Source organism: Vigna umbellata, chromosome 4 (genome assembly GCF_029865625.1).
Source record: "Vigna umbellata cultivar VRB3 chromosome 4, Vumbellata_1.0, whole genome shotgun sequence".
Lineage (NCBI taxonomy): Eukaryota > Viridiplantae > Streptophyta > Magnoliopsida > Fabales > Fabaceae > Vigna > Vigna umbellata.
The window spans coordinates 30,671,624-30,686,293 of record NC_142168.1 but is presented as its reverse complement, the minus strand read 5'-3'; the positions used below and the strand labels follow the sequence as shown (position 1 = coordinate 30,686,293).

At 29.4% G+C, this 14,670-nt stretch overlaps 1 protein-coding gene across 2 annotated transcripts; it reads left to right on the top strand.

Moving 5' to 3' along the window:
- The first annotated feature begins 1,070 nt into the window (after nucleotides 1–1,070).
- LOC124826049 (heavy metal-associated isoprenylated plant protein 47-like) lies at nucleotides 1,071–3,494 on the top strand. Of its 2 annotated transcripts, XM_088114519.1 has the most exons (4): nucleotides 1,071–1,224; nucleotides 1,328–1,406; nucleotides 2,320–2,607; nucleotides 3,301–3,494. In XM_088114519.1, exons 1-4 carry the CDS (start codon nucleotides 1,219–1,221, stop codon nucleotides 3,309–3,311), a joined length of 384 nt encoding a protein of 127 aa, XP_087970645.1. In that variant the 5' UTR covers nucleotides 1,071–1,218; the 3' UTR covers nucleotides 3,312–3,494. The 2 variants fall into 2 exon arrangements, with proteins under 2 accessions (XP_087970645.1, XP_087970643.1); XM_088114517.1 differs by lacking the exon at nucleotides 3,301–3,494 and having other exon boundaries at nucleotides 2,320–3,155.
- The last annotated feature ends 11,176 nt before the right edge of the window (nucleotides 3,495–14,670 follow it).

Here is a 14,670-nt window from a genome sequence, read left to right as displayed (position 1 = left end):
TCCTTTTGATTTCCAATGTTTCTCACGTCTGTTTACAAGTTGTATAAATGTAAATAACATCAATATAATAAGTGAAAACATTTTACATCAATAATCAAATCATGAAAAGTACTACAAGCTTCTTTTACGAGAACATGGTTCAAATTTAAGCTATAAAATTAATTAAATTTAATCTATAATTAAACTTAATAAAATTTAAACTATATAGTTAAACTCAACAAAATTTAACGTTACTAAACTTTTCCAAATTTAATTTATAAATTCGATCAAATTTAACATATTTATTACAAATATTAAAATAATAAAATGAAATATTAACATAGATGACTTTCATTTGGCGTAGGACGGCGTGGTGGTCGCAATCGCCTTGTAACGGGGAAGGTGACAACTTTGTACTAGCCTTGTGCCGGAGGTGACAATTGGGTGTTTTTTGTGGTTGTTGCTGCAGCAACCAACGGTGACTCCAGGCATTGGTGTTGGACGAAGAATGAAAACAGTGCAACACAAGAGAAGACGAAATATAGTACAAATGAATAGATATGTTGTTCGTGTTCTAAAATGAATCATATACTACATCGATTGTTAGAAAAATCGATATACTATGTATGATATTGTCTGAGTTTTACTATAAGAACATCATAATATATGTCATCTTATTTATTTAAAGAAAATTCACTGATTTATCTCGCAGTGAATCTATAAACCACAAGATAGCAGTTTGACCATAAACCAAAAGTCTGAATCGAAAGAGTTAACTATGATGCAGAATCTTAAACTCTAAACTTTAACGTGTACAAAAAGTAACAATTAAAGAATTTGAACCATATATAGAAAAGTAACTAACAAGGTAGTAAGTCAAGCTTGAACATGGAATTAAGACATTAAAGAACATAACTTGATTATTAGATATAAAAATAAAACCATGTTGAGGAGTGTGAATGTGATTTTTGGTGGACTAATTCCAAGCTAACCAAGTAGCTAACATGTCATTCTCAGCCAGCCAGATAATTCGTTCAAGTCAATGAAGACTTGCATATTCTGTAAATTTTTTTCGTTGAAAAACTTATTTTATAATCTCTTCCTCATATTATTATTATCGTTGTTATATAAACCATTGTACCGCTCAGTTCCAAAGCACAAGACAAACAGCAAGACACCCCTTTGATTTGTTTCTGATTACAAGAGCGAGAAGTTGCCTTTTCATTCAATTTAGCAAACATGAAGGTATGAACCAATGTTTTCAGTTTTGCTTTTCTGTCCCTTTCTTTTCTCTTTTTGATGATTTCTCAAGAACTTTTACGCAATAACACGTGTAATATAAATACAGCAAAAAATAGTTGTCAAGCTGCAAATGGACTGTGACAAATGCAGAAACAAAGCCCTGAGAATTGCGGCACAGGTACCAGGTGAACATCACACGCCAATCCCTGTTACGCTTCATATTGAAAGAAGTTTCTTTCAGAGAACGAGTCATAAAAATACTCATATTATCCATATGAAACCAAGCTGTGTAATTACAGTTAGAGTTTTATTTGATAACTTTTATTAACTTTTCATATGTTTATGGAAACTCGGTTCTAATCTTAGAATGAAACGGAAGTTCTTAGAGTTCAGTGTGTTATATGAAGAAAGCAAACAGTTTGTTAGTTAGCTAATTTTTGTAATGTTTTCTACTGAAAATTAAACAAACTCATCTTAATCTATACCGATACATATGTTTGTACAAAATTTTAGGAGATGAGTTTTTAAAAATGAACAACTCCTAGAAAACTACAAACTAAGCTCATGTATACGAATTATAAAATGAATTCCGATGGAGTGACATAAAAACAACAAAATAACAATAAATTATCTCTAAAATAACACTGAAGTTTTATCATAATTTTTTGTCTCATTATATATAAAATTATTCTTAAGATGGTTTCGAAAATTTTATTTTAATAGGAGAGCCATAGAAAAATATTTTTATATTGTTTTTCTTTACACTTTAATATAAATATAATTTTATGATTTTAAATTTAAGATTATTTTATTTCACACCAAATGTTTTAAAAAAAAAATTCTTTTCAAATTATCAATCTTTTTCAAGTTTAAAATTCATGGATTGGAGATGTTCTTAAATTATTATACGGTTTAATAAAATTATCATGATGTTTATCCATTTTACACATATAACATGTAATTAATATGATGAATTATTTTGTGTAAATTTGAAATGTCAACTCCATGGTAGAAACCATAGACACATGATCATATCTTAGGTCATGTGACTGTCCAAAAATCTAGATTCAAATCCAGTATGCATCTTAAACCTCTCAGGTGTGACTACGGTGGCCCTGGACGGCGACGACAATGACCGCGTGGCGGTGAGCGGCCTAAACGTGGACATGGTTTGCTTGGTGAACCAGCTGAAGAAGAAGTTCTCCTCGGTGGTGATTGTGACGGTGGAGGATCTGAAAAAGGTGGAGGAAGAGAAGAAAAAGAAGGATGAGGAGAAGAAGAAGAAAGAGGAGGAGGAGGAGAAGAAGAGAAAGGAAAAGGAAGAGAAGCTGAAGAAGATGTTGCATGCTGCTCTGTGCAAAAAGTGCCACAGTTCCAGTTGTCACGGTAAGTGTGACGTTGATATCATGTTCTGCCTTAACTGCAAAAGCAGCTGCTGCAATGGCGATTGTTGCGTCGTTTGTGTTAACTGTGAGAACCCCAAGTGCGATGGGGACTGTGACTTATGCTTCAACTGCCACACCTCAAACTGCAATGGTTGTTGTTCTGATAAGAGTCCTCCATCATGCCCTAAAGGGTGCACCTGTCACAAATGCTATGTGCCCTATCAACCTTATTGCTATCCCCCATATGGCCCTCCCCCTTATTGCCCTCCCCAAGTAGTATATTATGATTCTTGCCCTGATCCTTCTTGCTCCATCATGTGATCCACCACACAACATTTGTTCCTTCTGCACAAAATTACAGACATACATCTTGATGCTTAGCATCACGCAACCACATGGTTCAACTAGGATATTTGTATTTAGTACGAGGTTTGTCATGTTTGTGATGTCGACTTTGTATTTGTTTGGTTAATTTGTTCATGTTTGTCTTGGATTCGTGTTAAATTTCCAAGTTGATTTCTTGATGAACGAGATCTCAGTTTGTGTGCTTTCTGATATGTTATTAATTAATGAGGAAATAAAATAAAATAAAATTAAACTTCAAAACTTCTCCAATAACCCCAAGTTAAATTAATTTCCATCACCTGTTTTGGCTTTTTATTGTATTTTAATTTTATTTTTGTCTTTTGGGCAGGGCATAAGTAAGTCTACTACTTCTTGGAGTATTGTTGCAACATGCTATAAGACTAAAAGACCATTGCAGTGTAAAAACAAAATTTGAACTTTAGTAACAAATTCTCCCTGTGGATGAATCCTTTTACATTCCGAATTGTAATTTTATTTCATAATAAATTTAATTTAATCAGAATTTTTGTTTTTGTTTTTTTACTCTTGAAATATTACATACATGATGTGCTCACTGCTGAAATAAGTTGAAGCATTTGGTTTGGCATCAAAAGAAGTTTATCTGAAGTCAGAAAACGAGTGACTCAGATTTGAGCTAGAAGTGGATAGAGAGAGAAAATAAAGAAACTAAAGCAAAGAGTCGTTACATCTGTATATGCATTGAATGTTAGTAAGAATGTAACTTGGAAGTCAAAAAAGAGAAAAAAAAATATGATATTACGAGTTTCTCCGTTTAAATATTAGAAATGAGTTATATAAAATAATAATTAATAAAGATGTCATGCACTAACTACTTGTAAAATGAGTCTAATGGTGTCAACGATTACTTAAAGTGGATATCAAACTCAAACTAAATATATTAAGGATGACATGTGAATGTAAAATAGCTATACCAAACGCAACCTTATACTTTATTGTACTATTAATGGCTCTACCATGTTATAAATAGTTGAAAGTATTGAGCTTTAAAGGAGCACCGAGTTAAAGAAAGAAGACAATAAAACATATGTGAATAATGATATGCGAAAAATTATGAGACAATGTTGTCATAAAATCAATTAGATGATTTGCACATATTCAAGGAAGAATCTTATGTATATCTTTTTATTAAACTCGTGATTTTGTGTTGATTATGTATATTTTTTGTGTTTGAAAAGAAGAGTAAAGAAAATCGCATGAAAGAATCTTTATCTATCAACTAGTAATTAATCTTAATTACTAGTAGGATATAGGATTTTACAAGTTTAATTTGTCTAATAGTTTTAATTTCTTATTTTCGTTTTCAAAATGTCGATGAAGTGAACTTATTGAATCTTTTAAATAATCTTTTATACGAAACCTATTAATCAAAATATCATGTTTATTTTGAAATTAATTTTTTCCAACTTTTTTTAATCTTTTAAAAGTTAATAATACACCACACTGAATCATTTAAATTTGGTCAAATTTTAGATTTATTAAATAATTTTTATCCCAAAATCATTTTAAACTTCAAACTATATGCGGGAAGAGTTTTTATTTTTTACTTTATTTCAAACATAAACTATAAAATGACCTCAAATTATTATTGTTATTATCCTTGTTGAGTAGTCAATTTATTAGATTTGTGTTCCTTTAAAATTCATCTCTAATGAAAAAAATAAAAACTTTGTAATCATCAATTGGCATCCTAGACATTTTGCTTTAAAAGTCAATATATAAATAAATATTATATATATATATATATATATATATATATATATATATATATATATATATATTGATGTGGACTTGGTGAGTAAACAATTGTGAATTATTAGAAGGGTAGGAACTTACTTAAACACTCACCACCATTAATATTTTATACAAAACAAAAGCCATGAACTAATTAAAAGAATGTAAATAAATCCGAAAATTAAAATAAACATTTTTTTTGTTTGTAAAAAACATGTATTGATCGTGCAAATTAACAACATTTTTGACACATGGTGACCTCTAGTGATTTAAATTTTTAATTGATGGTAATGTAACAAATATTTTAGATTTTTTACTCGCTAATCATTTGTTCAAATCCGTACTATATAGTATTAAAAAAATAAAATTAGAGAAGCAAGTGGGTTGAAAGTGAAGGATTTGCATTATATATATTTTTTGGCTTTAGCAGTTGGTGGGTATACCCTATCACGAGGGACCAAGGATTTCATCAACTTCTCCACGTAACATATTATTATTACTTATTATATCAAACCATTTCAACTGCAAATAGAGTTATTTGGAGCATTGGAATGATATTCAATTATTCATAGTTTCACAAAATTATTCTATGTTATCACCTTTTGTTCCATATGAGGAGAAAAAGTCATCGCTTGGAATACATATAATTAATATTTTTTATTAGTCTTTTTTTATTCAGAAATAACACTAAGATTTGACTCAGAATTCAATTCACAACTTGCATACAATACATGCACAGAAAGAGGTTGTGTAGTGTCGTCGATGGGAATACTTACATTGCAAAAGGAGATAAGACTGTTTTAATAAAAAATTATGAAACACTTTTTATATTTATTTGACATATAAATAGTTATTAAAATGTAAAATTTTGTATTTTTTTTAAAAATAGAGAATAAAAAATAAATAAAAATAATATTAAATAAAAAATTTAAATGTGTTAAAAAATTATTTATTCTTTAGTAAAGGAAGGAAAATAAAATAAGTAGATTATTTTAAATAAAAGAAATAAAAGGAAGTGTATATAACTAAAAGGAGAACAACGTAGAATTTGTACTTTTTTACTCTTGAAGTGAGAGACAATTGAATAGAAGACAGCAACATGTTCATCAACACGTTCATCGTACTGGGAAAACGGGAGATGGGATCGATAAAATGTACGTAACGCTTTAAATATTTGTTTTGTCGTGTTTGCATTAAAAAATGGTTGGGATTTTCTAAGATAACGAATCAAGGGTATGGTTATTTTTTTTTTTATTAAAATTGGTACTTCTTTTCAATACTTTTTCTTATCATAATTTATATTATATATATAAAAGAGATATTTGAGATGTGTCTTACAGTGTCTATCAAAGTAATGATTTTTTTATTAAAATTGGTATTTTTTAAATATTTTCTATCATAATTAATATTATATATAAAAGAGATTTTGAGATGTAAACTGAATTATGCAAATAATAAATGGAAAGTTCAAATATAATTTTTGAAGAGATGTTGATTAAGTGAAATTGTGATTTTTTTTTAATGATTTAGACAAAAAAAACTTGAAATGAAAAGTAATGATTTTTGAATGAAATAAATTTAATTTATAGAAAGCAATTAAATTGATTAAATAAAATATAGGGTAATAATTTTAATATAGTTACCATTCCATCCAATTCAATGTAAAAACAATAATAAATATGTTTCTAATTCTTCTACTGTGGCATTAACACCACGAGTTAATAAAGTTTAATTTCTTAGTGACAAGTCAAAATCTTAATAATAAAAGCTTTAATATTTTATATTTTTTTTACCGAAATTTTCCATTAAATTAGAATGTTTTGAATGACTAATTAATACCCATATGCATTTAGATGTGAAATCTATTAGTTGTTTTATCCTAATTAGGATTCTCAAACTATCTTTCAATAATCAGATATTAACAAATATGCAATCAATAATAATGAAATTAAGATAAAAAATAGAACACAAAGTGATGAGAAAAAAATATTAAATAGTAAAAATCATAAAGAGTCAAGATACATAACGTCCAACCCGTAAATAAGAGAGTTAGTTATCCCTATTCATTTTGAACTCTAGAAAAGAATAATGATTAATGTCTTCAGCTTCGAGAATGTGCACTAGCAAGTAATAAATATTTTTCTTTCCACGAAGACTTGTGTAATACATGATAACTCTCACAATTCATAACTCAATTAGATAACAAAACTCACAAAAACACAAAGAAACTCTTATTGTATTTTTATCAAATTGTTGGTGTGTAACAGGAAATTAACATAAAGGTCTACATGTAATGCTTCCCCCAACACTCGGGACTTGGGAGTGTTCTTGAGCAGGATATAACGAGAGAATTGAGTGGACCCAGGTTCTCTCTGTCAAGAACACAATTTTTGAGTTAAGTCTCGTTTAATTCCTTTCTTCTCAGTTGGCATGGTGTTAGCTCTTATCTTGTTGTGATACTCCCTTATTTCTTCTTAAGACCACTTTGCTAAACCTTTCAAAAAAAGTTCTCAAGGATTCTCCTTTCTCTTGCCTAATGTTGAGGAGTGTGAGAGAAGTTTGATTATGGCGGCTTGTGGCTAACTAGGTGGTGAAGGACGACATCAGCGTGCCGAAGCAGTCAATGAAATAGGGGAAGGCGGGTAAACCATTCCAGGTGCCCCTTTGAGAGTGGTAGGGAAGGCTTTGCACATGATTGCATTGTTAATTGAGTACAAACTAACTTGAGTTGTGTAGATGACCACATGCTCATCTAGGTCGATGCTACCATAATACCGATCCATAGTAAGAATCTTTCACTGCTAGGAAATACCGGCAGTTCCCTACTACTGCCAAGGAGTGGTGCGTCTTAGAATTGTGGTTGTACTCACTCTCTTCTTCATTTCCACAAATAGGGATAGGGTAGGGTGTTTTCTACACTAAGACAACGTTATCAACAACTTCCTTATACTTTTCCTTACAGGAGTGACTTCGGCCTCGACCCTCTTTTCAACCTTGCATTCTCCTCTCGGTGGGTGCCAATTGTTCTAGTCAAGTGAGAACGTACCTTACAAAGACTTTAACAACTCCACAAACATCTCCAACCTTCAATTTCTAAAGTACTCATCCTCCTTCTCAATACTAGTCCTCAATAATATGGATAGAGATTTTGTCTGCAGAAGACACTTCGACGCTCAAGTTAACTTCTATATCAATACAGTAATAAATGTGTAATTAATGAAAACGTAAATAAAATACATCGATAATTGTGTTATTTATAATATTATTTATAATGTTTGTAGGTTCTTACTTTGATGGGTTTGGGCTTGGGCCAATGGATCATTTACCTTAGTAGAACAAATGTTTAATCATACCTTGATGATGGCTACAAAGTAGTCGATGCGCCACAAATATTAGTTCTAATAGGTACAAACACTTAAGATATATTCGGTTATTTAGTCTAAGAACGAGACCAATACTAATATAACTAACCATATTGAATATAAAAGAAATATAAAAGAACTTGGAACAAAGTATATCTTCTTGTGTTTCTTTGAACCATATTAGTTACCACTCATATTCTTCTTATATGATTGATGTATTTTTAAGGTTTAAATAAGTTTAAAGTTGATAAATTTAAATACTTTCAATTGTATTTGTATTAATTATGTTTTTTATATTCTATATGAAATATTAAAAAATTCATATTTTTTAATTTAGTGTATGCATTTTAATTTATTTGTTAACTTGATTATATGACTGATATATGTTATCGGGTTATCTTCTTTAATTATTCTCACATATTACTTATAATTTTATATTTTATAATTTTATGAGATAATGATTTTATAAGTTTATTAATTTTCCCAGGTGACGTTAATAAGTTTTTCTGTAAATTGGAGTTAACAAAATGTGATTATTGTTTGTAAATTATACCAATATAATTTATTTTAATATTTCTTAAATCCATACTAGTTTATTTATCTTTTTAGTATTTTTAGCGTTATTTTATTTATTTTAATTAACGTTGTTTAATATAAATATTTAAAATTAATTTTACATTTTTTTAATTTTGTTTATTTTAAACAATTAGTTTACCGTTGACACTATTTTCTGACAATATCATAAAAATTATTTAAAAAAATTAAAAATAATTTATACTTTTTAAGAAAATTTAATCTTCTGCATTTTGATTAAATCGATTCTAATAGACATAAACAACTCTAATATTTAAAAGTTTTTTGTAATAAACATTAAACTTAAAAAAAACATGAGTAATTTCCGTAATGTGCAACTTCTAATATGATCATTGCCTTTGTAAAAAGCAAACACTTTAGGACATTGGTGGGCAGAGCTAGTATTTGTTTTTCTTGCACCATTTTGTAGCATTTTATTGGATTAGCTGGACCCATTAAACTAATTTGGTATTTTTTATACCTCTTTCTACCATTTAACATATGCATAAAAAGAATTCCCCTAAAGAATTTATAGATTTTAAATTTGCAAGTTAGATGAAAGTTGTATTTATTTGGTATGAGTTTGGCTTTGAATTAATGTTTGTACCTTTGTGTAAGGGGAAAAACAAAAATATATTTTGACACACAAATTTTTATATTTATTTCACACTATTTTTTAAATATAAAAATTTACTTTTTTTTTATAACTATTTAAATAAATATATATGTTTATAAAATACGACAAATTACATCTCGTGCATGACATGTCCCACCATCAAATGAATTATAACCTTCATGAAAGGGCATTCCATGTATACATTCACATGCATGCACATCAAACATGTAACAAAAAATATTAATGTTAGAGGTAGACTCACTTGTCTTTTACAACTTCATTGACTTGTTAAGTCAATTCCCTAACCAAAAGGATAACAATAATGGAACCCTCAATAACCATACACATTCTCATTTTTAAACTAAAAATTTATATTTAATTATGTTTTTATTCATTTTATATATAAAACTTGTGTTTCATCTTTATCTTCATTGAACATTGGACATAATTTCTTTTTTTTTTGTCAAACTTTTAAAAAAAGTAATTATATAAAAATCAAAATGGGGTATTTTGATTGAATTTGATAAATATCAAACTAGTTGAACCAATAAGAGAAAAAAAGTGTATACAAAGAGAATAATTTTTAAAATAAAATAAACTAAAGACTAAAAGAATACTATTTTATTTTAAATAATAAACTAAGTAATTATCACTTAAACATTTAAAATTGATTATCAAACATTTTTAGGTGACAAAAAAAATAATGAGTAAAAATATTTCTAGAAAAAGACAATACTTAAATATGTACATACAACCAAAAAAGATGTCGAAACAAGACGAGGTACATTGCAATGGAGGTAGGGTCAGCAATGTTGGTGGTGTTATGAAAGGAACGTTACAAAATCAAGATGAATGGACGCAAGGACAGATTGAACTCTTCAGAACTTGTTGGTTACTCATCATCGGAAGAGAAAGAAGTTGGACTGCTCTTATTTTTGTCTTGGCCCAAAACTGGTCCCCCAAAAGCATTAAAGATAGTTTGTCCCAAACTGTATTGGAGAAAATTCAATCATCTCAAAGATAAATTGATTTTGAAAGAAATTTGAAGAAAAATATTGATGATATTAAGCAATGTGAGTCGAGAAACAATATAAAAGTGTTATTAATTAAATAAAAAATCATGACATATTTGTGTAGGAATTAAGTAACATTGAAGTAAAGTGAGTAATAAAAATGTATATTTTTTTAAAATGTTAACTCTCAATTTCCCCCTATAAATAGACTGTGGCAAGAATTTTTAAAATTTAAGGATATATCAGTAAAATATTTAAATTTATAAATATAATGACACAATAACTATATATTGAAAGAGTTATATTCCACTATATTTTTCGATATTTTATTTCTTCCTTTCATTTAAGGTTTTCTATCTTCTCTTACTATTTTTTATTTGTTCAAAGTTATCAATGTGTTATGTGAAGTCTTTTTTAAAAATAACCAAATAATTTTATTATATATATATATAATTGCGGATTAAATAATTCATATTTTATTAATTTAAATATATTAATTATATACTTAAATTCATATATTGATATCATTTAAAAATATTTATTTATTATTATTAAATAAAAATTACAATTATGAGTTGAGAGTGTAACAATTGTTAACCATATAAGAAAGGAGTGATAATGGCAAGAAATTTCAGAATGAGGTGTTTGATGACTACTGTGCAAAAATGAGGATTTCTCGTAACTTCTCTGCATCCAGAACCTCTCAACAAAATGAGGTTGTTGAAAGGAAGAATAAAGCATTGGAAGAGCTTGCAAGAACCATGCTTAATGAGAGAGACTTGCAAAAAGTATTTCTGGGTGATGCAGTAAGCACAACATGCTATGTACTCAACCAAACTGTAATAAGATCTATGCTAAAACTCACTCCCTACGAGCTGTTCAAGGGAAGGAAGCCAAATATCACACATATGAGAATCTTTGGTAGTAAGTGTTTTGTTCTTAATAAGGGTAAAGAGAATTTAGGCAAATTTGATTCTAAAGCCGACGAGGCTATCTTTATTGGATATTCTCTTTCAAGTAAGGGTTATAGAGTGTATAACAAAATAACTGTGTGTTGAGGAATCTGTGCATGTTCCATTCGATGAATACATTGATACTACTACTAATCGATTGAATCCTAGAAAGTGTGTAGATGCAGGTGATTCTGCAGGTGAAAAAGAGGAAATTAAAGAAATTCAGGAGGATGAAACTCTAGAGGTCACTGTTGATCCTCCTAGAGTTGAAACTGTGAAAGAATGGAAACCACCTAGAAATGTTTTTACCAGCAACATAATTGGAGACATCACAAGAAGAGTTTCTACTCGACGACAGCTTAATCAATTCTGCATGAACGTTGCATATGTATCAAAGATTGAGCCTAAGATTATTGATGTTGCTCTTGCTGACAAAAACTGGATGATGGAAATGCAAGAAGAGTTAAATCAGTTTAAAAGGAACAATGTGTGGGAACTTATTCTAAGGGTAAAAACTCAACAGGTGATGGGCACAAAATGGGTGTTTCGAAATAAAATGGATGACTCTAGTGAAATCATCAAGAATAAGGCTAGATTGGTTGCAAATGGCTATAGTCAAGAAGAGGGAATCAATTACGACGAGGCCTATGCTACAATGGCCAGATTGGAAGCTATAAGAATTCTTCTAGCTATTGCCTTTCTAAATTGTTACATCATGGAAGACGTCTTCGTTGAACAATCCCCTGGATTCCAAGACTTTGAATTTCCTGACCATGTATTCAAATTAAGAAAAGCTTTGTATGGACTAAAGCAAACACCTAGATCATGGTACGAAAGATTGAATGAGTTTTTAATCAAGAAGGGATTCATAAGGGGTAAAGTAGATTCAACCGTTTTTATTAAAAACTCTGGGAAGGATAAACTCTTTGTACAAATATATGTAGATGATATTATCTTTGGCTCTACTAATCCTCTATTATGCAAAGAATTTTCTAAGAGTATGCAGGATGAGTTTGAGATGTCCATGATGGGTGAACTCACCTATTTTCTAGGATTTCAAGTGAAACAAGATGACAGTGACATTTTTATTTATCAATCCAAGTATTGCACAGATATGTTGAAGAAGTACAAAATGCTTGAACGCAAGGAGGCTACCACACCAATGATAATAAATTGCTATCTTGATCAAGATGAAAAAGGTATCTCTGTGGATCAAAAGCTTTATAGAGGTATGATCAGATCTCTGTTATACCTAACTACTAGCAGACTTGAGATTATGTATAGTGTTTGTCTCTGTGATAGATTTCAATCACAACCAAAAGAATCACATCTAACTACTGTGAAAAGAATTTTAAAGTATCTAAAGGGAACCAAAAATCTTTGACTATGGTACCCTAGTGGTACAAATGTTTTTCTAGAAGGATATAGTGATTCGGACTTTGGTGGTTGTAAATTAGACAGGAAAAGACTAGTGGCACATGTAATCTCTTAGGTTGCTCTCTAGTGTCTTGGCATTCAAAGAAACAGGCTTGTGTGGCATTGTCCACCACAGAAGCCGAGTACATTGCAGCTGGGAGCTGTTGTGCTCAGTCTCTCTAGATCAAAAGTCAACTAGAAGACTATGGTATATCCCTATATCATATTCCTCTGAAGTGTGATAATACAAGTTCTATAAATTTAACTAAGAATCATGTACTTCATTCCAAGACTAAGTATATTGAAATAAGGCACCACTTCATAAGAGATCACATCCTTAAGGGCGAGATCAAAATTGAGTATGTGGATACCTTGCATCAATGAGCTGCCATTTTTACAAAACCTCTGAATAAAGGAGATTTTATACAATAAGGAATGAACTAGGAATTCTGGATCACAGTAGTATTAAATAACATTAGTATATGATTTGATTTGCTGTATGATTGCAATTGAATTGTTCATTGTTACATCATTACATTGCATATACATACTTAAACCGTGATAATGAATATTTCTCAGTTATATTGCATATGAATTAACGTTTGATCTAACTGAGATGAAGAGATTATGGAGGATTGTTGACTGTACATTGAGCTGGAAAGGAAAATCATCAATACTCTGCTTATTTGAATCGATTACAGGAGAGATAAAATCGATTGTGTTTCACAAAGTTTGGTTTGAAATTTCTCATTACCAAATCATTTACTATGAATCATTCTTTATGATCTTATATGTGTAAATTCATCATAAATTTCATTGCTTATAATCCGATGTGAAACAAATTGAGATTATAAATGATTACACATGTCTATGTTAGCTTCAAGCTATATCTGCATTACTCTGATATCTGTCATAGTTTTTGATACATTGCTTGAAACTGTATCTGATAATACATACTCTGTAATATCTCTATCATGCAAATTTGATATTGAAATATGATATGCATAATGATAGGGGGAGTTTTGTATTCTGTTACATGATTTGTTCACATATTAAAAAAGGGAAAGAAATTAAAATTATGTGAATACTGTTGACAGGGGGAACATCATACTTTTTTGTTTACATATGCTGATGCATCTCTGGAATGATTTAATATCTCTGGGTTTTCAATTATTTTGCGTTATAAATCCTTTTTTGTTAATTCCCAAAGGTGGAGAAATAATTGAACTTGTATGAGATTGTTAAATGTGTATGACATATATTTGTCTATATGTCTCTGTTTGAAACTACGTGAAACCTCTTTTGTTTGTGTACTGTGTACATCATGGTTGTTTTATTAATCATGGTTGTGCATCATCAAAAAAAGGGGGGAGCTTGTTGATAGGGGGAACACATGTGTTAGTTGAACCCAATCCCTGTAATGTTGGTTTTGGAAGATGACAACACATTAATAAGTAACAACACATGAATGTTGTCAAGTCACAATAGAAAATAGTTTCTGTATGTTGTGGTACTACATATGTGGATTTGTAAATGCATATAATGTATGATAAATGCATATGTTGAACATACTAGTGATACAACATACTATTGTGTTTTATGATGTGATTATATCTGTTTATGATCACTATATGATTCTGTATTAAGAAAACCACATGCACAAAAACAAATATATATGACATAATCAATTAAAATGTTATAGCAATCAATTAAGGTCATCAGACAACTTATATTTTGAATTGTGGCAAAACAATTAGTTTGAATCGATTACATTAATCGATTAAAACTCGTGTGTTTACATATATCTTTTTCAAATGTGTTGTGATGAGTTTTTGGAAAGAAAAGTTTTCAAAATTCTTCTAAGTGTTAAAGCTTAATCGATTACATGTTTTTGCGTATTTAATTGAGTTAGTTATCTTTTGAAAACTATTTCTGGTTTAGTCAAAATGCTACATTAGTCATATTTTTAAATATGTTTGACTAACATTTAATACAAATCGATTACATTAATTG

Bases quoted from the DNA above. Each gene is read 5' to 3' on its own strand.
- LOC124826049 (XM_088114517.1), top strand. The intron at 1,407-2,319 runs GTGAACATCACA...TAAACCTCTCAG, and splicing joins AATTGCGGCACAGGTACCAG to GTGTGACTACGGTGGCCCTG.